This window comes from Osmerus mordax, chromosome 3 (genome assembly GCF_038355195.1).
Source record: "Osmerus mordax isolate fOsmMor3 chromosome 3, fOsmMor3.pri, whole genome shotgun sequence".
Lineage (NCBI taxonomy): Eukaryota > Metazoa > Chordata > Actinopteri > Osmeriformes > Osmeridae > Osmerus > Osmerus mordax.
In genome coordinates this window covers 3,622,546-3,644,922 of record NC_090052.1, presented here as the reverse complement: position 1 = coordinate 3,644,922, position 22,377 = coordinate 3,622,546, and the positions used below count along the sequence as shown (strand labels likewise).

The window sequence follows — 22,377 nt, the reverse complement described above, 5'->3', positions numbered from 1 at the left end:
ACAAAATGAAGTGTTAAGTATGTATTAATAAAAAATGATAAGTTTCATGACTTTGAGACTGAGTCGTCATTCCTGTGCTTCATGTACCCCCCCCCCTCCCCCACTCTCTCTCCCTCCTCTACCTCACTTCTCCCTGTTTTACTGTCTCCCCCCTCTCTCTTTCACTATCTTTCTCTATTTCATTCGCTCTCCACCCTCTCACTTCTCTCTCTGTTTTGCTCTCTTTCTCCCTCCCTTTCTATCTGTCTCTCTCCGAAGCTTTCTCTTGCTCTCCCTTCCTCTCTCTCTCTCTCCGTCCGTCTCTCGGCATCGTTTCTTCTCCTGACATCCTGATGATTTGTCACCCCCGCGCCCCCAACCTGCGCCTCCTTCTTCTTTGGTTTGCCATTCCTGCCGGTGTATTTATGTTCCTGTAAAGTTCCCCCGGCAGCCTGCTTGTGCATGGCTCTCACGTTCCATCGCTTTCACCGGCAAGATGCCGAGTCTGCTTGCCCACTCCGCTGGGCACAACTGCAGTCTGCCTGTCTCCCCTCTCACCCCATCCCTCAACCTCCCTCCCTCCCTCTCCCTCCCTCCCTCCCTCCCTCTCTCTCTCTCTCTCTCTCTCTTTGCCCCTGTCACGCACAGCGTCATCCCTCACTCTCACTCCCCCTCTGACCTTGTCCCTTACTCTCTCTGTCTCAGCCCACTGACCCCCCCCCCCCCCCCGATCCTGTCCCAGCCCTTCCTTGTTCTTTCTCCCGTGATTCCGCCCCCCCTTACCCCTCCCCTTTGTGCCGTTTGTGACCGGCCGGCAGCTCCGTGACACGCGCGTTTGTCTCGCTCTCAGTCCACCCGCAGTCCTTCGGCTCTCTCCCTCTGTCTCACTCCGTGTCTCTCCACCTCTCTCCTTCTAGCTCTTTCGATTTCATCGCTGATACAACACCACACCCAAAGCGCTGTGTGTCTGGGAGGGGTGGAAGGTTGCTAGCGTCACTTGGCCTGTTCCTCAAGAGGAGACGTAGACTCACCCCAGACCGTCCCAGGGCACAGCTCAGAGTACCGGCTGGGAGGAAGTCGTGTTTAGATGGAGGAACACAGCAAAACAATAACATTACAGCCTGTGAGAGGCTGTGTGTGTGTGCGCGCGCGCGTGTTTTACTGTGCGTGTGTGTGTGTGTGTGTCCCTTTATCCACGTTGCCTTGCTCCTCTTAGATAAATACAACACCTAGCCACCCATCCATCATCTCAAAGTTATCCTCTTTCTCTCTCTCTTTCCCCCTCCCTCCCTCCTTCTCCCTCCTTCTCCCTCCTGTCTTTCTCGCTCTCTCTCCCTATCTCTCTTTCTCTCCTGTATTCAATTATTGATAGTGAGGACGAGGCGTGAGAAAACCTGGGGGAGAGACAACAGGATGCTAGGGCATGCAGACACCAGGGACAAGGAGGGAGGGAGGGCGTTTAGTCTTAGTAGGTGAGGATGGAGGGAGGGAGGGAGGGAGGGGAGCACCGTAGGGAGATAACAGACAAATTCAGAGAGGTGCTGACTAGCCATCGGGTGAGTGTTAAGGGGCCAAGGTTAAGGAAGTAAGGCAAGTTATTTTGGATGCCATACTTCATTTCCTCCTTTAATATTATGCAAAGTCTTACTCTCTTTCTCTCCCGTTCTCTCCCTCTCTCCTCTCTTCCTGTATGTCTCTCTTCCCCTTTTTTCTTTAAATTCCTTTGCTTTTCTTCCCTTCATCCTCTTTCCTTTTTAATCATGTTTTCCCCCCCCCCCTTCCTGTTTTCCCTTTCTCACACCCTCTTTCTCTCTCACTCTCCCTCTCTCTTTCTTTTTCTCGCTCTCCCTTCATGTCTCTCACACTCCAAGGCCCCCTTATATTGCATGTCAGGTTGACTTATCAGGACGGAGAGAGGGGGGTAAGAGGGGCAGCCGGGATGTAATAAAAGAGAGAAAGACCTCTGAGTTATGGATGAGAGTCGACCAGATTATGGAGAATGAGAGGAGAGGGAGAGATAGAGCGAGGGAGGTGTAGAGAGATGGGAGGGAGGGGAATCAGATGGGATAGTGGGGTAAAAAGGACAGATGACAATAGCAAAGGTAATAGCTGCCTTTAGACTGTCACCTTATCCTCTAAACCCATGTCCTCCTCAGGCTCTACCCCCCCTCCCCTCCCCCCCTCCCTCTCCATCTGTCTCCCCAGTATCCAACTGCCCTAGTCTCTGTCTGTGACACGCTACTCTCCAAACTCTCTTTTTATCTCAGGCCCCTCCCTCCCCCCTCGCTCACCTCCCCCACAATCACCCCCACAATCCCACAATGCACCTCGAGACACAAGTGCCGACTTTTTTAACAATTAACTGTTACCTAGCAACAGGATATGTAATGCAAGTGAAAGGCAGAGAGGTCTCTCTGAGACGGAGTGACAAGAGAAAAGTCATATTTGTCAACCCTCAGGGAACCGACGGCTATTCTGAACGTGCCACGTTTCTAGATCACACTGTTGTTCAGCTTCTACCCAGCAATCCTGAGTGGCCCGTTCTTCTCAGCTAGGATGTGTTCTCTTACAAAAAAAATCTAACGAAAAACGTTCGACAATATAGATCATTTTAATGCAGGCTAGCAGCTAGTCTTGGCATTGCAAAATGGCGATTTGCGTGAGCGAACGAGACCATTTGTTGATACGTGTTGATATTTGTCACCAAGGCTAGGTTAGGACAGCTCTGTCCCGGAGCAGCGGTTGTGTCATCCAGGTTATTAATGGATATCTGAGTTGTGCTGGGAGACCATGGAGTGGAGATGAAGGCTGAGGTACATCTGGATGAAAGATTAGGCTTATGATGCCAGTAGATAGGCCTGATAATAAAGATTTACAATGGTCTCAGGGAGACAAGACTGGAGAGAGAGAGAGAGACGGATGACAGATGGAGGGAGAGGACACTCGCAAGTGAGAGAACACTGGGAGGGTGAAAGACAGAAGGTGAAAGGAGGGATGGAGGGAGGAAGCGCGGAGGGGAAAGGGTTAAAGAGGAGAGGGGAAGGAGGGGGTTGTTGCCGCGGCAACAGGAGCAGGCGTTTTTCCCTCTATCTCACTCTCTTTCTCTCTCTCTCTCTCTCTCTCACACTCTCGTTCTCTCTCCTCTCTCTCTCTCTGTGTTGGTGCTGAGCCGAAAAGTTTGTCTGCCAGGTAGAAACAGTGTTTGTACGTGTGTGTATATGTGTGTGTGTGTTTTGGTTCGCGCGTGTGTGTGTGTGTGTGGGAAGAGGGGGAGAAGCGTTACGTTCGTGTGTCTGCCAGTGTGTTACTTTGGCGTAGAAAACACTGCGTACCACCGTTCAGTCCTTCTACAACACACTATGGCTGTCCTGTGTACCACCGTTCAGTCCTTCTACAACACACTATGGCTGTCCTGTGTACCACCTTCAGTCCTTCTCCAACACACTATGGCTGTCCTGTGTACCACCTTCAGTCCTTCTACAACACACTATGGCTGTCCTGTGTACCACCTTCAGTCCTTCTCCAACACACTATGGCTGTCCTGTGTACCACCTTCAGTCCTTCTCCAACACACTATGGCTGTCCTGTGTACCACCTTCAGTCCTTCTCCAACACACTATGGCTGTCCTGTGTACCACCTTCAGTCCTTCTCCAACACACTATGGCTGTCCTGTGTACCACCTTCAGTCCTTCTCCAACACACTATGGCTGTCCTGTGTACCACCTTCAGTCCTTCTACAACACACTATGGCTGTCCTTCTGCAGAGTGATAGCAGCATTCAGGGGTACATGGAAGCCCTGGGGTGGCTTATTGCAATAGGTCGCAGGTTTGCATATCTTCCAAAACACATGAGCAATACCTGACTTCTTCCATCCATCCATCCATCCATCCATAACAGCATAATCTCGACAAATCACCAGACTAATGTTGCTTGTCTCATTCCGGGTGTCGGCGCGTGTCTCTGGCCCACCGCCTCACCAGCAGCTCTGGGAGAGGAGTGATGGCTACTGCAGGCGAAGGTTACCATGACATCACGCCATGAGGGGGATGGGGGGGGCTGAGGGCGAAGGTGTGAACCATACATCATGGTTGTGAGGGGGGCAGGGGGAGTGGGTGTCGGGGGGTTGGAACAAGCAAGGTTCAGTGATAATAAGGTGGTGGTGGGGGGGTGGAGGGGGGCCGTGACATGAGCCAAGGCGCAAGGACAGAAGGAAGATGATGGCACTGTCAGGTTTAACGGGTGATGGTTGTGGGGTGGGGGTTAAGGGGAGTTGGGGAGATGGGGGCTGGGAGAGTTTGGGGGGGGGGGGGGGACTGATGAGCTGAAGGTAATCAACGGGTACTTACAAGACAAAACTGCTTAATTACGATGATCACTCTGCCCCCAACCCTCTCTCTCTCTTTCCCCTCGTCCAACCTCTGTAACATGGCTGGTTTGAAATACGATCTCAATATGTTCCCTCTGAACCGGCGCTCAGTGACTCAAGCAATCCTCCTCCCTCCTCCCTCTTGACCCCCTTCCACCCCTCATTCCTGTAAACCCTCACCCCTGCAAATTAACACGCAACACTCAACCTGCTGTAGAGGAAGTCTGTTCTTGCCCTCCTTTTCTCTCTCTCTCTCTCTCTCTCTCTCTCTCTCTCTCTCTCTCTGTCTCTCTCTCTCTCTGTGTGTATCTGTCTTTCTGTCTCTCTCTGTGTATCTGTCTCTCTCTGTATATCACTCTGCTTCTCTCTCCCTCTGTATCTCTCTCTGTATATATGTATATATCTGTGTATCTCTCTCTGTATCTCTCTCTTCTACGCTATGGAGAGAGAAGGGCCTCGCTGGAATGCCGGGTGCCTAGCCAGCCACCAGCCCCTCCTCCTCATCCTCTTCCTCCCCCCTCGCTCCTGCCCTCCCTCCCTCCTCGTATCCATAGTGATTGAGGCAGGGTTCTGCGGTTGCTAGGAGATGTGGGGAGAGTGTGGTGGCGGGCCGTGGTGAGAAGTGTTGGGCTCCACGAGGACGGTGGAGGAGGAGATGACGCCCTCTGCTGGCAGTAACTGGTCACTGTCTCGGTGGTCCTCTGCTTTGCTCTTGCTCTAGAATTCTACAACATGAGTTGCTGTCAGTGACATTGAATGAAATAGGAATATCCTTTGTCTATATTATAGTTGGATGTAGGCATACTTTTAATATAATCTGTATTTATCTACAATTGACAAGTGAATTGATTGGAAACTATTGCCTAAACCGTTTGAGTCTAAAACGATTGTCTATTTTTAACAGGAAACCATTCCTAATATTTTATTTAAAAAGACTTGAGGCCAATGATATGTTTGTCTACACAGTCAGGATAACTGATTTGCGTGCGTGTTGGCTGTTTCCGCTTTAAGATAGCATCTCCTTGAGTCAAGGAGAGCCAGAAAGTTAGGGGCCAAAAAAGACAGATAAATTAATCTGAGTAGCTCGGAGTTGCAAATAAGCTTCGGAGGAACTTATTTGCCACAATGTATCATCAAAGACCATGTCCATTCTGTTGATACCAAGGCTATGGTCAGACGACTTGCTAATTGTGATAGAGTTGGACGCTGGAGTAAAAAGGAAAAAAGATCAAAGAGACAGAAAATTGTAGTTATGCATGGCTTATACCCACACACTTCAAAGGTTCGGACTGGTGTTTCATCACTTCAGCCCGTTCGCTTTTCATTTTTGGAGCTATGGACTTCTTAGACTGTGTTGCATGTTGTGTGACACTGACATCTAGTGGTCAGTGGGTAGAACAACTACTTTATGAAAATTGTAAGCAGGTCTTTGGTCTTTTCGTCGATGGCGTTAAATAAAAAATATTTGGATTTGTTTTCTTACCCACTTGTGTTTTTACAGACAAACACACCTCTTAATCATCCACACACCTCTTAATCATCCACTAATGTGTGAAAGGTAGTTCTGTACTTTGCGATTAGAGTCATTTTCTTCAGTTACATTGACATTATCAATAACAAAAACTAACCTCCAGCAGTAAAGTAAACTACCAACAATGTTACAGCACAAATTGTGTTGCTTCCCTATGTAAGGAAAAGGAATTTATGATACCAAAAGGCTAAACACTCAAAATAAATACATTTACTTTAAATGTGAAGTTTCAGGATGTCCCTAAAAACTCGGAAGTGGAGACATGAGAACCCACGATATTCATCAACCTAACATTTACCTTCTCCTGTTAGAAATTGTGTGCGGGCTTTACTCTTTAGAAAGTCAGTCCACGTATGTTGCACATTCTCATTTTTCCTCGCTGCATGGGAGCAGGTTAGAGAGCCATTCTCCTACTGGGCCTTAATTACCCATTCAGAGGCTTGATTGACACCCTCCAGACTCCCGTTTGAGTGCTCGAGACCCGTTGTAAAAATAAAAATAAATACAAAAGTAAAGTGCACAGCCAAGCTTTTAACATGCCAGAACATCTGTATTACTTGGGTCTTTTAGGTCATCTGTAGCCATATAGACAACAAGTCACTCCAGTTTCCTTTCACTGTCTGTCTCCATCCATTGTAACAAGGGGGCCTTGTCAGCCATGGGCCTGGCAGCCCGTTGGCTTCGTTACAGGAGCAAAGCCTCAACGAGGCACACCTGTTCCTCATCTACCTCACGCCTGGTGAGTACAAAAGGGGACAAACAGGGGAAATATGGGGGTTGACATGGTTTTGTGCTACACGGACTCGCCGTAGGAGAAACGAGACCAACCACATGAGCCAGGAGGGCTGAAGGAAGAGACCCTGGGAGAACAAGAAACACGCCGACGTGACTCAGTTTTTGTTAATGTTTTTTTGTTTTGTACCAAAAGGTGCTATTAAAACCCTTTGGCGTACCTTCTCTCTTGGAGTCTGTCTCCGTGCTTCACACCATGTGTGGCTGAAATTCTGTCACTTGGATGGGATTATGAAAAAGACTTGTTTTCTCTGTTTCTCTGTTTTGATTGAGTAAATTATTGTCTACCTTCATGAACTGTAACTGTCTTCCTTTGGTCTTGGCCGGTCACATGAATTCACAGTCTATCCGATGACATGTACACTCTGCAAGTAAAGAAAGCCTGCATTTTCAAACGTTTCACATTTTTATTATCTTTAGGTATGGAAAGAGTATGAGAGTGTGTGTGTGTGTGTGTGTGCTTGCCTGCGCAGTGCACATGCCACACCATCACCTACAAATTATCCACAGTTAGGGTTCTGTGATGTAGTTGCTATGGCAACCATGATAGGAATAGATGTGTATGACTGCATGGGAATGAATTGAATTGTTTTGAAACAGAGAAACAGATTTTCTTTCAAATCCTGGTTTAGTATTTGATAAGTGATTGACACGGTGACTGAATGAGTGTGTATGTGCAGTGCATTAAAAGTGCATAAGTGTGGACGAAAGGTACAGAACACCTCTTTATGATGAGAGAGAGAGAGAGAGAGAGAGAGAGAGAGAGAGAGAGAGAGAGAGAGAGAGAGAGAGAGAGAGAGAGAGAAAGAGATAACCTCTCTGAGACAACACAATAAATTCAATAGATGAAAGACCTTGTGGTGTTCTCTCTCAGTTATTATTATGGTTTTCGATTACCTTGATTTTTTGTCCTAAATGATACGTTATAAATCACATTTCAGCATGACAAAAAAAATCGAATGCATTTCAGGAACATCTTAAAAATACTACTGTTAGTATTTTCTTCTTTACATGAACTGATTAGCCTGGATTTCATATGTGCAGATTCCAATGTACACTGAACACATGCAGGCCTCATTCTCAGGCGTCAATAGTAGTTATATCTCAACAGAACAGTGGAATTAGATCAACATTGTTTTCATTAAAACTGTTACTGTCTACATTTTCCTTCTTCACATCATCCAGCCAGTCTCATCTCTCATCCTTTGTACACAGCAATCATTGACCATTCATTTGGGGGATGAAATAAGAACAAAGAGAGGCAGTCTGAAACATTCACCATGCAGACCCAATGAAAGGACAAATTGCAATTATTTCTCAGTCCAATGTAGGCAGTTTATGATCATTATTATATTAAAATGATAATTGAAATAGCAAAACTGTGGTAAGGGAGGGGGAGAGCCAAAGATATGATGGAGATGGATGAGGGAGGGGGTCCTGGAATATGAGTGTGTATGCATTTTCAAGGCGGTCTTTCAGTTGCACACAAAAAAAAAAAAACAGTTACAGGAAAGCGAATACGTCTACCGATGAATTCATGGCCTATAAGGATGTGTTTGTAGCAGTAGCTTTTTAGCGATTTATAACTGTTTTGAGGCGGTTACAGTTAATGCGGAGGCAATGCGTTTAATTTGAGGTGGAGCGTGGATCACCTAAACGGTGTGTGAAAGAGGGAAAGGAGAGAGGGAACAAGAGGGGAGGGGGCGGGGGTTTATGGACCTCAGTGGTAACGGGACCTACAGGCACCCCGATTGTGCTCTCATATTTTTTGGAGGTGAGGACAAAAGAAGGGGGAAAATCGGTGGAAAGGCCCGGGATCTGAGTGTTGTGACGGGGCCCCCGACTTCGCCGCCGCTGGTCGGGGTTGTCAGGACGACAGAGGGTGAAGGAAAAGCGGCGGAGCAGTCGACTCAAGACCGGGGTTTCCTGCCTCAGCAGCGGGATTGTCACAAAACACCCTTTCACTGTTCGAGGGGCCTTGAACGTTCTCTCAGGTAGGCATTGAAAGAGTGGGTTTGTCTTGTCTTTCTAACTGATTAGCTGGCTATCTACGTTTGTTTGGGGCTACTAACATGTCGGAGTGGACGGTAATCCATTGCAGCATCCAGTTTACAGAACGCTATTTATGCCAACCCACTTCCCATTGAATTTCTAAGGAGGAAACATCTGCACCTAATCACCCTCTTTTTGTAGGATGCTTGCCTCCCCCGTTCCCCTGGCTAGCAAGCTAGTTAGCAAGCTAGTCTGCTTGGTACAATAATTTCCTTTGTACGCTAACGTTAGACATAGCTAGGGGACTGACTAGACTCGGTAAATGTTAGTTTAGTAGGTGAAATTGCCACTAGTACCATTGTATTCATTTGTAAGAAATATAAAAAATTCTGCAGCCACGCTATGTATACTACTACATTATTGACTTGCTTTAGCTAGCTATCACAACGAGAACACTGAACGGAGATAGCATGTATTGCTATTCAGGTACCCCACAACCTAATTGTAGTCTAGGCACAATGACAGCACAAATCAGGATAACAGTTACAGGCTAGCCAGTTAGTATCAGTATGACAAGACTGCATAAACCTAGTAGGGCTATTTGGTTAGAAACTGGCTGTAATATCGGGAAGACTAGTTTGTCTGCAACAAATACTGCGCGTACCCTAATTAATCAGCCAGGCAAACATCTGATTGCTTTGTACAATTTCTAGAAGGGTAGAGCTAGGTGACTACTAGACAACAAGAATGGATACCAAGCTAAATAGATGTTTTAGCATTTAGCAGAATCTTATTTTTGGACAGGCATACGTCTTTTACTGAAAAGAAGGGTTGTTTATCGTGCTATAACAGCCATATTATTCAGCAGTTACCTCCATCTCTGCAGGACGTCTCCAACTTTACCTAAACATGTTTAGTAGGCTACTGTCAAGCATGCCGTTCTCTAAAAAACGGAGGTTGGAAAGTATTTAATCGCTGGCTGCAGTTGTATTGAACAAACATCAGTATTTCAATTACTTTTTAAGAATGATCGTTATTAAAAATTTAGATTTAGCACGTTATTTCATGCCAATACCACCAGTCATATCATTGTGTGGTTTGTTGTTAGGTTGTAGAATTTACCCTGGGGTCCACTAATTCATGGGTGAAATAGCCTATTCACAGAGCAGAGATTTAAAAAGTACTTGGCGGTACTTGGACTGAAATGGACAGTGTGCACATATAACTTACAATGAAACCAGACAGTTATCATATATCTGCAATGCCTAAGCATACAACCCTAACAAAGGGCCACTGATGTTGACTGCAGAGCAGTGTGAACCATTTACCATTTTACAGTGTGTTTGAGGCAGACAATGGGGACTTGTGTCACTAAGAGCCATTGTGAATAATGACCCTGTTAAGGTGGTGTCACTATATAATTAGACCCCCTACTGATTAAATACCTCTGTTAAATACATGTAGTTCAGTAGGACTGAAGGCCTTCCTTAATAACTGTCAGTTTCCTTAATACAGTCAAGATACAAAGCGTTCGTTTGGTCAGATATGGTTGTTTACATGACCTTGACTGTGTCGTGTTTCTTTACTGGTGCGTTTTGTTGTCATCAGCCAGTAACCTTTTAGCCTCGTTTGTAGAGGCTGGACGCACTATAAATCAGGAACTTAAATAACTTATTCTGCCACCATGGAAGTTGGCAAGTGGGACATGTTTATATACCCTATGAGATGCAATACATGGCCTATATAGCAAACATTTGTACACAAATAGACTAAAAGCTAACCACCCTGTCAAACAGACATTGTCATAAATTGCAGAATGAAATTTACTGAAGAATGCTGAGGTAGAAATGTAATATGCTTTTTGCACCTGAACTAGGTGACCAACTTCCCATCTTTATTATTTTCCCTTGAAAGCATTGTGTGGTTGACACTGTGGCATCAAACCTGGGGCTTGTTTTAGAACTATATTCATTTAAATACCTTTGGTTACAGTTTAGTGAAGGCACAACTGCTACAAATGTTGTAAGAGTAAAACAAGCCAATGCTGAACTGACTAAATTCAGGTGTTTGTTTTCCTGTTTGTGCTTTCAGATTTTCAAAGGGTTCCTATAACCAGCCCAGGAGAGATGACCTCACATGCATGGAAATACTGGAGAGAAACAGATAAACAGAAGAAAATAGGACATGACTTAACGGAAAGACCCTTTTCGGGGAACAATTAAGGGATTAGGTCAAATTAAACAATGACTGCTAGAAAAAGAAGCTATAGCCTAACTATAAAGGAAAATATAAAGGATTTCACCAGGATAAAAAACACAGAGAGAAGAGGAATGAACAAACCTTTGGATGAAAAAATAGTGACAACAAGGGGACCAAAGACTTCTACAATCCAACTTACTCTCATCAGATACAACAGTAACAATTTTGAAAGGGAATTACACACAGGAAGAGAATGTTTCAGAAAATAGTACATGGAAGGAAAACCTTGTCTTGGTTAGCATTATTTGAGTGATATTTTAAACTCGGGTGCTGGCCAATCGCATTGAAACATACAGGAAAAAAGTGATAAACTTCAAGTGCTTCTGCTAGAGAACTGACAGCAACCAGGTTGTCTTGATATTGCAGTGACACTTGATGAGTTTTTGCACATGGGACTTTGTGGAATTCCACATCAAATTGAACGTTACTGCAACTGTGTTTGCTTGTGCTCTTACAACCATGGAAAAAGTCTGAAGTTAATAATTTCAAGTGTTGGTATTTCCCGTTGCACTTGATAACATCACCGGTTTAGTGCCAAAGTGCTTCAGCTTCATAGCAACGTCTGTATCAAACCTTTGTAGCATTGTGACAAACAGTAGTTGGTTTTCATTTGAATTGAAAGATCCAACCACTACAGCAACCACGTATTGCTTTGGAACTCTCAAAAGGAAGAACGAAAAAAGCTACACCATCAGCAGATTTCAGAAGTGCTTATTTAATACCATCTGTTTCTCACTATTGATAACAATCTCCCAGCACTCCAACCTCACTATTTACATTGTTTTGAATTGCTGCTACACTAAGATCATAACCCTTTTGATTGAGTCATCAGATTCAAATCAGTTTCAGCCCATCCTAAGACCTCATACACCTTTTGTAATACACACTACTCCTTGACAGATATTTTAATTAATCTAAGAGTCTTTAAAAACTAAATCTGAAATAATGCAGAATTTTCCCAACAGCCCTGCCCCACCATCTCTCCCCCCTGGTTTCTCTGGTCGCGGTGCAGGAGGACCGACTTACCAACCACAGCCCTTAGACCCACAGATCTCCCCTAGGATGCCAGAAGACTACAGTGGAATGCAGCAGCAACAGGCCCCTTCCAACCCCCAGAGTCATAGCCAGCACCCGCTCCATCGAGGACACCCCCACCCCAGTCAGGCTGGACACATGCTTGGCTTTCCTGGGAGGAATAGAGGGGCTGGGGACCCCACGCAGGGAAACCTCCATGGTGGCGGTAGTAGCAACCCTTATCGGAAGGAAGCAATGGATTATTATTTGACAATGGGTGGCAAAGACAGACAGAGAAGAGGCGGTATGGGGTATGGGGCAAGCTTTGGCTACTCCAATATGGATGGTCATATACCTCACCAATACAGACATGCCGGATCTGGCCCAGCCTCGTCATCTGGGATGATGTCTCCTTATCCCTTGGATTATGGTTCCACTGGGGGTTCAGGTGGTAGCAGCAGTGGTGTTAGTGGTGCCGCTGGAGCCTTTTCCCCTTCTCACCAGTATAACATGAGTCAGAACGCTGCCTTGCAGTCCGTGTCTGGGTCTCCAATGCAGCATCGGCAACATGGACAGAGCTACCACGGCCATCAGGCCCTCCATCACGGACAGCAGCAGAGGGCGTACCATCACTCTGGACACAGAATGACCCCCCAGTACCCCCACTACTCCCCACAGGGAGGGGCATCTACAGGGTCGACAACAGGAATGTACAGCCCCCCACCTCACAGGTACCATGATGGGGCCAACAGCTTGCCTAGTATGAACTCAAATTCAAATTCTGTCTCCAGTTCAGCTCCTGCAAACAATGTCGGGCCAATGGAGAATGTTCCTCAAGGCTATCATTCTTCTAGTTACCAAGGCTATTCCCCTCAGACACATTCACTCCACAAACAACCTACCCTCCAGCACCACAATTCGCAGCACAATATAGGAGTAGGAGGATATGATAGTTCTCATAAAATGCAGCACCATGGGCCTCCATCGAGTTCCGCATACTCCAAACATCACCAAGCCTCCAACTCAAGTATACCTCATCAGTCCTCTCAAGAAGTCACCAAATCTCCAATGCACTCTCAAACCCAACAGAGCCAAAGTAACCAAAACTTTAGCCCCATCTCCAACCCTTCTCCAGCTGCCTCTGCAGTGCAGTCACCCAGCTGTAGCTCCTCCCCCTCTCCTTTGATGAGTGTGTCTGAGGGCCAGGGAAACCACCCTGGACAGACCTCGTACCCTCATCCACCAAACCCTCGTTCCAGTCATGGTCATGGTAGGCTCCTGCAGACCGTTCCTCAGCTAAGCCCTACCCCAAACTCCAATAGCAGCGTCAGCAGTTGCGGGAGCAGTGGCAGTCAGAAAGCTGCAGCTCTGAACGCAACTGTCTCCAACCGCAGCCGAATGGCAGGACCTGGACCACGAGACGAGGCCTCTGCGCCAGTCTATCCAGCTTCTCCACTCAGCAAACTACAGGACACCAGCCTCAATAGTCTAAATGCCTTGACGTCACAGGTGGCCAATTTACCAAACACAGTGCAACACATGCTTCTGACCGACACAGTGTTGTCACAGAAGAGGGGTAAAGATGGGGGAGCAGGTCAGATGCAGGCGGGCCCACCCGCCCCACCTTCTGGCCGTCCAAGGAGTCGGAATGTCAGCGCTGCCTCCAGCACCAGCACAGTCAGAGAAGGAAGTGGGCTAGGTGGAGGCGATGGTGCCAGTGAGGGTGGAGTAGATGAGGAATCCTCTGTGCTGTCCGACAGAGGAATTCCTGGAGCCAGGATGGAGCGGGAGGAGCAGTTTTCAGAAGGCGAGCAAGTGAGGATGAGACAGATGAGTGGAGCCAGTAGTGGCTCGGAACCAACAACCTACTATCCTTCGTCGCAAGGTGACCAAGTCAAGATGCGTTCCTCGGAGCAGTTAAGTCGGAGTTCCAGGAATCCTCAGAGTGTCTCTGAAACCAAGACTCCTATGTCACCATCGTCTCAATCCCCTGCCCTGCAGAGTGCTGAGTCATGTTCTAACTCTCATCGTAGCCATTCTGTTGCCATGCCTTCCCACGGTCCTCCTCTCTATTCCAACTCTGTCTCAGAGCCTGGTGCTGCCGATGCCAATAGTAAACACAACTATAGGAAGACAAGAGAAATAAAAAATGAAGGTTTTCAAGAGGAAGGGGCCGAAAGAAGAGAGAAAGGGTTCAAAAGAGAGGATGAAGGCAGAGAGCAGAGTGGAGAGAGACACATAGATGGGCAGGATAAGGAAAATAGACTTTCCAGTTTACACAACGTCCACAGTGGTGAGAGAGACGGCAAACACCACAAGACGCAAGATTTTGCCAACACCGATTCAAACTTTGACCTTGAAGGGCAGCAGAATGCAAGTGGGGTAGGTGTTATTGTCTCGGCGCGTTCTGAATCCCAGCAACCGGAGAAACCCAACCGTCCACAAGACAACTGCATAGAGGAGAAACCTCCGCACACTATCTTTAGAGAGTCTAGCAGTCACAATGGAGAGAAGGGGGTGGATCTGAGTGTGTATTCTTCTCATCACCAGCTTAATCTGAAAACCAATTTTGGAAGGCTTCAAAGTAACCCCCACGCTGCCGCTAACAAATGTGGCTACCCGGAGTCACTCTATGGTGGTTTGGCCGTGAAGAATAGAGGAAGGCCAAGTCCAGGGGGGGTGATGGAGACAAACTCAAGGTACCAAGATTTCCACCCACCTCAGCCGAACTATGGCTCACTGTCTTCAAAGGGAGCAGGAGGCGATTCAGTAGAGGCACCAGCGAAGAGAGGAGGAGGTTCGGGACCTAAGGGCCACGATGATAATTCTCAGTTACAACAGCAATTTCCCAGTCTATTACAGGAGGTTCTCCAGGGTTATCATTTAGATCGGCGCTATGGTCGACCAGAGCAGGTCCCTCCTGCCACTCAGTCTCAGAACGTGGCCCTGGCCAATTTTCAAACTAGACATCCATATGGTATAGCTGAAAGCATGAGAACACAATCTGGAATGGGTAACACCCCACAACCTTCACAAATGGCCACATCTGGAAAACCTATCCAACCCCACCAGCGACAAGTAGGTGTTGTAGCTGATTTTGGACCTCAAGGTCCCATTCCCTTCATAAAGGCTGAGGCAGTTGGCACCAAAGGGTTACATAGTGCAGAGAAGAGTAAGATGGCAGTAGCTCATGGACCACACACTACAGACTCTTTCCCACCCACTCCTCCAAAACACATTAACTTAGCAGACTATTCTTTACCTCAGAGAAAGCCTCTGCCTCCCTCCAGTCAGCCCACCTCCTCCTCTTCTGCTGTTCAGGAACTCCTTCTGCAGGAAGCCGACCCACTACGGGCCGCTGATTCTCAGAAGTCCTCAGCCTCCTTTCTACCCCGGTCTTCGGGTCGACGATCCGTCATCTGCGACGTGTCACCAGTTCGTCGCAGCACACCAGAAAGTGAGACTGACAAAGAAAGGGAGAGTCACACGGGGTCTTCAGTCATTCAACAACAATCCTTTTCCTCTCCATCAAGGACCAATGTGCACATGACAGGAAACAGTAAGGAAGAGGGGGGAGAAAAACATGAGGTCAAGATGGAGGTTTCCACCAAGGAAATTACACCGGAGGCTGGACATCTACATCCTGATCATCATAGTGTTCTGACAGCCAAGGCTGAGATTGAGTATCACAAGTCTTTACACCAGTCTGTGGCTATGCATGTGGACCCTTACAGGAAAGGAAAGGCTGACATAACTGTCATGGCCTCTCGCCATAGCCAACAGGCTCCTCGCTATCCTTTGTCCAATACCAACCCTATGTCCCCACCCCCCAGACACCCAGCTTACCCTCACAATGTGGATCTCTCCAGTGCACACGCCAGTGGCTATTCTGGCTATCGCTATGGCGATACAAGAGAGCGGAATATAATGTCACGCAGCCCACATTTCCCCTCCCACCATCCCTACCACCCTCTGTCCCCAACAAATCAACTTCAAAGCCCACTATCTGCAAACAAACTAACAGCATATCCTCACTCACGCACCCCTCACCACCCCCATGATCCCATGAATGAGTGGACCTCTGCCTTGACCAGACCCACCAAGGACATAATGATGCAGTCTGCTTCGTCTCCTAGTAGAAACAAACTCGGTCAATCAGAGCAGAGTCAAAGAACGCTGTCACAGGTGGAAATGTTGGCCAATGAGCAGCGTCTGTCCAAGCAGCAGGTTCCTCATCAAAGCGCTTACTATGACATGAAGATGTGGGAGGGAACTCATTCAGGCAGGGATGGAGCTGTCATGATGGAGGGAGACCCCTACCACCGAACCCAACCCCTTCATCCAGCTGCTCCCCCCTGCCCAGTTTCCTCTCAGGTCCCACCTGGAGGTTCGAACTCGCTAGAACTAGAGGTCTCAAGAGGAGTCCTGGAGGACGTTAAGCCCCCTCAACCGCTTCTGGCCTCCAACTCTGTGAAAATGTCTGGTGAGGTGAATTCAGTGATGCCTCAGCAAGGTCCTCGCCTGACCAAAACGGGAGGTTCCGGAGATGCCAACCCTTTAATGCTGAGGAGAAGAGTCCGTTCTTTTATTTCTCCTATACCTGCCAAGAGACAGCATCAAGATGGGGCCCAGGCAAGGGTGGTGACCAATTCGCATCATTCCCCAGCAGCTCTTTCAGAATCCAGCCACCTCAATGATGAAGACTCCTCCAGCTCGGACATCACCTGTTCCAGGCTCTCCTCTCCCACACCTGGACAGAACTACTCACAGTCGCTCTCTCCTTCAGGTAGTAAAAAGGTTTTGCCCCCCAGGAAAGGACGGGGTTTGAAACTGGAGGCTATCGTGCAGAAGATTACACCGAATGTCCGGAAATCCCCTCACAGTGGTGGCCAAGTTGATGCAGAATCTAATCACTACGGAGGATTCTCCGAGATTTCCCAGTTTAGCGACTCCCAGGACCAAGACTACATGGATGACAGTCACTCCCTAAATGAGATGATGCCCTATAGGGGGGTGGATGAGACCGGATCCCTGCCACCATCTGCATACTCCTGCGACCCACTTCAGACATCCCAAGGTCTGAAACATACAAGCGGAAGTGGAGCCTTGCAGGCAGATTTTGACTTTGGCTTGGGGGCTACAGCGTCTTCCGTGTCTGATAAGGAAGATCTAAGGATTGCCACAGACTTTTCCTTGCTAGGACCCTTACCCCCACCCCCACCCCTCCCTCGCCCAGTGCAGGGTTCCCCTCCATCCTCTTCTGCCCTGTCAGATATCCAACACTTTACCAACACCTATCAGCAACTGGAGACTCGCAGAGGAGAGCAATCAGCTGCCAACCTCCTGAGGCAGAAACTCCAGGAGACTGCGATGGGATTTGACGATTATCCAAGCGCTGACTATTATGGAAGTACACCACCTCACCACAGTCAGGGTCAAGGACACTTGATGAACAGGCAGATGTGTTCTGGGAGGACTTCATTGTCCATGACGGGATCACCGCAAGACAAAGGGTCAGATAACCTTGTTCCAAAAGGTTACTTCCCTTCAGGCAAGAAGAAGGGAAGACCAGTTGGGAGCGTGAACAAGCAGAAACGTGTCCAGCAGGCCCAGACTCAGAATGCTAACCCTAATGCTCCACCAATCCAGCCTGCTACATCTCCTGCTGCTGCTGCCCCTGTACCCCAGGCAATCCCAGGCACAGACACTACCACCCCTCCCTTAATAGTCTTTCCTCCAGCCGACCAGAAGCCCCCACCCTCTCTTACTCCACCCACCCTAACCCAGGTGAAGGTGGATGCAGAGAGTGAGGACATTCCCCTCGAGACAGAGGTCAAACCCCTCCGTCGAAGAAGGAGGGGTGTGAAGGCAGAGGGGGATGTAGAGGGACTGACAAGAAGGCAAAGGAGGAGGAGGAGAACAGCTGTGACCATACCAGCCAAAGAAGACTTTGAAACATCTGTGGGGACCGGAAGCAACACCGGCATAAGCGGAGGTTTCTCTGACTCCAGGAAGAATGTGTTTGCACCCTACGTTCACGTGGAGAGGAAGGTGCCTGAGATTGGGGCCGTATGTACGATAGTAAATGCAGAGGAGGAGAAAAAAGAAAAGGGAGAGCGGGGGGCGTCCGGAGTGAAAACCAGCAGCAGTGTGATTGAAGCACTTCTGACTTCTGCTCTCACCTCTCAGCTATCCCGGAGGGAGAAGGAGATGGAGAGGCTGAGAGAGAAGAAGGAGGCAGAGGAGGCGGAGACCACTCTTCAGACAGGGAAGGCTCTTCCTTTGTCTGGGTATGTCCTCTCGGGACCTGTAATCACCGAAACAAACCACTCCGGTCGTCTCCTCTGCTGCCTGTGCCAGAAATGGGCAAATTACAAGAACCTGGGGGATCTCTATGGGCCATATTACCCGGCTGAATATGCTGCAAAGCTTCCTAAGAACCAGCCCCAGGTCCGACAAGGTCCTGCAATGACGGGAGGAGGCAAAACCGGACCCAGTCTAGAAACAAACTCAAATGTACTGAATACCCAGGAAACCCAGGTGCATGAGGAGGCACCCGTAATCAAGTCCTCTGCTGATATCGACTGGAGCCTCAACTACGCTGTCAACCCTATGTCTCCTGGTGCCATGGTGGGCACTGCCTCTCCTGCCGGCGGGGAAGAGATAATGATGTATCTGGCAAGCCAGCTTGGTACCAACACTTCTACCAGTAACACAAAAGCTCGAAGCTGGGACACGGCGCCAGACATACGACCCATACCCGAGCTGTGGAAACAACCAGAACCTCAGACAGAGACACCTAACCCAACCAGCCAACCCAGCAAGCAACCGCCAGTCGACGACTCCCAACAAAGACCCCAGCACCGGAAACTCACCTCGCACCCACGCTTCAAACGCAGGCATAAATCCAGCGATGATTCCCCCAGGATGGTGCCGTCGAATAGCAAGGCTTCGCTGCCTTTCCAGCCCCCTCCACCGGCATTGGACTCTTTGGGGCCTCTCGCACAGCTGGCCCAGCTGCCACAGATGCCCATGGACCCAGAGGAGCTGTGGGTCCACGAGGGCTGCATCGTCTGGGCTAGTGGGGTCTTCCTGGTCAACGGAAGGGTGTATGGCCTACAGGAGGCACTAGATGGTGCTCGAGAGGCAGTACGTGATGTTCTTCTGTTGTGCTTTTCCATGAGAATCTCACTATTGTAGCTCAGTATACCGAGCCGTTTATTTAGTTCTTCAGCTGTGACATCTCTTTTTTTTTGTGACATTCCACCTCTTTCTGTCTCTCCCAACAGTGTTGCTCCTTCTGTGAGATGACCGGCTCCACCCTCGGTTGCTATAGCAAAGGCTGCACATTGAGATATCACTACCTATGCGCCATGGAGGCCGGTAAGTAGTCCAGCTTGTCCAGCTACAAGCTTGTAGGTTGCGATGATAAATACATGGTCACATGAAGAAAGAAAAAACTGGTTTGGAAGCACTTGCCTCTCCCTCTCCAGCTCACCTTTCCTCTTTTCCTGTGTTTTCTTCCCCTCAGATTGCTCTCTGAACGAAGAGAACTTTTCCCTGCGATGTCCACAGCACAAGGTAAAGAGGTTGGTTCGAATCCTTACTAGGGAATTCAAAGAAAGTGATCATTTTGTAGAGCCTCTATCTACAATGTTTTGTATGTATCCACTATCCATAATTGTATTTTAACAGAGACTGTATGTGTCTGAGACAAATATCCTTCAAGACAGTAAAGTCTATCTTATGTTCTATAATTGCTTTCTTGTTCGTGATCTCTTTCTCTCGTCGTAGTTTCCCCAGAGCAGTCGACCTACCAAGTCAGTGTACCTGGAGCAGTCAGAGAGAGGCTGAAGGATACAGCGAGGAGGAGGTGGTGCAGGAGGGGTAAGATCTGACTCCGGCTGTCCCGCGTGTGTACAGTACGTGGGCGTGTCTGTCAGCCAGAGATCACTCCACCCGCTGACCTACAGCCTTGTGTTTCTGTGTGTTTGCCTTCCTCCGTCTTGCACGTGACAGGTGACAGGTGACACGATTCCTCACACTTTGTTTTCCTCGTGTCTCAGGTAGTCTGGGAGGAGGAGCTACGGGCGGTCTGTGGAACAGCCTTGAGCAGGACAAGCAGCCACCAACAGACGGACATGGATGACAGCGAGGATATACTTAGGAATAAGGAATGTACAATTTCTTGGAGGGATTTACATGAAAACATTTAAAGACAAGGGGGGGGGGGGAAGCAACTTAAGAGAACTATCCATAAAAAAAAAGATACAAAAAAGATACAAAAAAAGATCAAAGCAACACAGAGGAAGTGAAGCTGAAGAAAAAGACAAAATTATACGTCTGCAGACGACAAAGCAAAAGGGACTTCCTCTGTGAAGAAGAGAAGAAACCAATGGTCTCTCTAGGCTCACTTTGTGTCTCTGGAGATACCCTCAAACTGGTTGATTATAGTTTCCATCATGGCTACCATGAGTTCACCCAGTTCATCTTTTGTGAAATTGTTTTGATGCACAGTATTGGGAGGGAGCCTGTTTATGGACAGCAGGTGAATGTTGGAGTGGACTGAAAAAGTGAATGAAAAGAGGAGAATGTGTATTTTAAGTATCTACTTTTAAGTAGTGTTTTATCATAATCATCATGATAATGGTTATTATTTTTAGGCATCATTATTTTTTTCTATCTGCGTCAGTATTTACTCATCAATTGATATCAGTGTATTGCGATTTATACTTGGTCAACATATCAGTTTTGGGACATTTGGATATTTCATCATTCCTGGAGTGGGTGGAGCCAGAATGACATCATTTGGAATGTCAGGGTCGAGTCGCCACAAAGACTATTGCCTTGGAGAGTGGACGTCTGTTGCCTTTTCAGAGTGTGTGAATGGTGGTGAACGCGCGTGTGTGTGCACGCATATGTGTGTGCATTTGTGTGCTTGTGTGTGTGTGTGAGAACATGGATTCTAAGTGTCCATTTTGGTCTTTTTGGAAAAAGTGTTCTTATTTTTCATCCTTGGGGTTTTTACGGTACAAATAGTATTCATGAAAAATCAGATGGACACAATCTTATTTTTCAAACTAAATATTAGCAGTCAGTCGCTTGCAGTTGAGCAACATGTACACCAAGCGGAGGACGAGGCACTCTGGACTGATGCATGTTTGTCATCTCTATCCTGATTGGTTGTCAGGGTGTCAGGTTACATACAGTTGACAAGACGGTGAATATGAGGGGAATCCTTCCCCATAACATTATTTTGAATAGGAGGTCAAGATTGGCCAACAGATATAATTAAAAGGAATCTAGGTGGTGATAGGCTGAGTGAGAGGGGCTACCTGACATGTACTGATCAATGAGAAGTCGGTATAATTCAAGTACTTTCTCAATTGGTTAATTCCTCAATGAGATATTGAAACTGGATTTAACTGAGAGTTGCAAAATCCATTGAAAAGATACATTGCCATAAACTTAAAACAGTGAGTTGTATGTTGTGTTGTCTCTCGTTATCATTTTCTATCGTTATTCTTGTAAAAAAAAAAAAAGTTGAGCTAAAAGAAAACAATGACACTATTGAAAACATGCCGTACTAGAAAAATGTCAATATGTATATGAATTATGAATACACTTACAAAAATGCTGCAATGACTGCTCTCTCTTTTTACTTTGTTACACTCCAAATGACACACTATCAAGGCATTCAATTTTGTTACATCACAATTCAGTTTCTGTTTTCCTATTTCGTGATTGTTGATTTTCATTATTGTCCTCAAATCGTATTTACCCGCTTTCTTTGTCCTGTCTTCCATTTACTTTTTACTTTCAATTGTTGCTCTTGCCACTGTTTCTTTCTGTCCCTCTCTCTCTGGGATGACATGTTGACATGACTTCTGAAGATCTGAGCATCCACTATCGGCCTGCGTCCATGATTCTTATCTGCCTGTGCCGTTAAGTCTGTTTCTCTTTCTCTAGTCTATCTGGAGAAAGAGCGCCCTCTTGTGGTAGATCGTGTGCTCCCCGCCATATAGCTAGAATCACACTACGGGCGTTTTAAACCTCAATGTATTACAGTATGATCTTGATGAATAGAAATATAAATGATCCATAATTTCTACATTCTTCAGTGACATTGCAAACACACAGGGGACAGGAAGAGAGGTGTGTGAGGGGATGGGCCGGAGGGGGAGGGGGGAGGGGGGAGGGGGAGGGGGGTTCAAATGAAAACAGATTGAACTGTGTTGTCCACTGTGGATTTAGAGTTGTATGAATAGATTAAAGAAGAGGGTGGAGGGGGAACTTACCGACTCACTGACCAGTCAAAATCATATTGACTATCACACACTCAATCGCATACTCTCACCCACTCACACACACACACACACACACACACTCTCTCTCAACAGAGGGCATTGGGAGGGTCATCACCTGAAAAGAGAACCGGACGA

The 22,377-nt window shown here is 47.3% G+C and overlaps 1 protein-coding gene across 1 annotated transcript; it reads left to right on the top strand.

Annotated features, from left to right (window-relative positions):
• The first annotated feature begins 11,866 nt into the window (after nucleotides 1-11,866).
• tcf20 (transcription factor 20) lies at nucleotides 11,867-21,569 on the top strand. The gene is made up of 5 exons (XM_067233577.1): nucleotides 11,867-19,084; nucleotides 19,225-19,318; nucleotides 19,467-19,524; nucleotides 19,730-19,822; nucleotides 20,002-21,569. The coding sequence occupies exons 1-5, from the start codon at nucleotides 11,867-11,869 to the stop codon at nucleotides 20,003-20,005; spliced, it is 7,467 nt and encodes a 2,488-aa protein (XP_067089678.1). The 3' UTR covers nucleotides 20,006-21,569.
• The last annotated feature ends 808 nt before the right edge of the window (nucleotides 21,570-22,377 follow it).

Excerpts from the sequence above, each read along its gene's own strand:
- tcf20 (XM_067233577.1), top strand. The coding sequence starts at position 11,867 with ATGCAGAATTTTCCCAACAGCCCTGCCCCACCATCTCTCCCCCCTGGT. Across the intron at positions 19,085-19,224 it reads TAGATGGTGCTCGAGAGGCA|TGTTGCTCCTTCTGTGAGAT; the intron begins GTACGTGATGTT and ends CTCTCCCAACAG. Across the intron at positions 19,319-19,466 it reads CCTATGCGCCATGGAGGCCG|ATTGCTCTCTGAACGAAGAG; the intron begins GTAAGTAGTCCA and ends TCTTCCCCTCAG.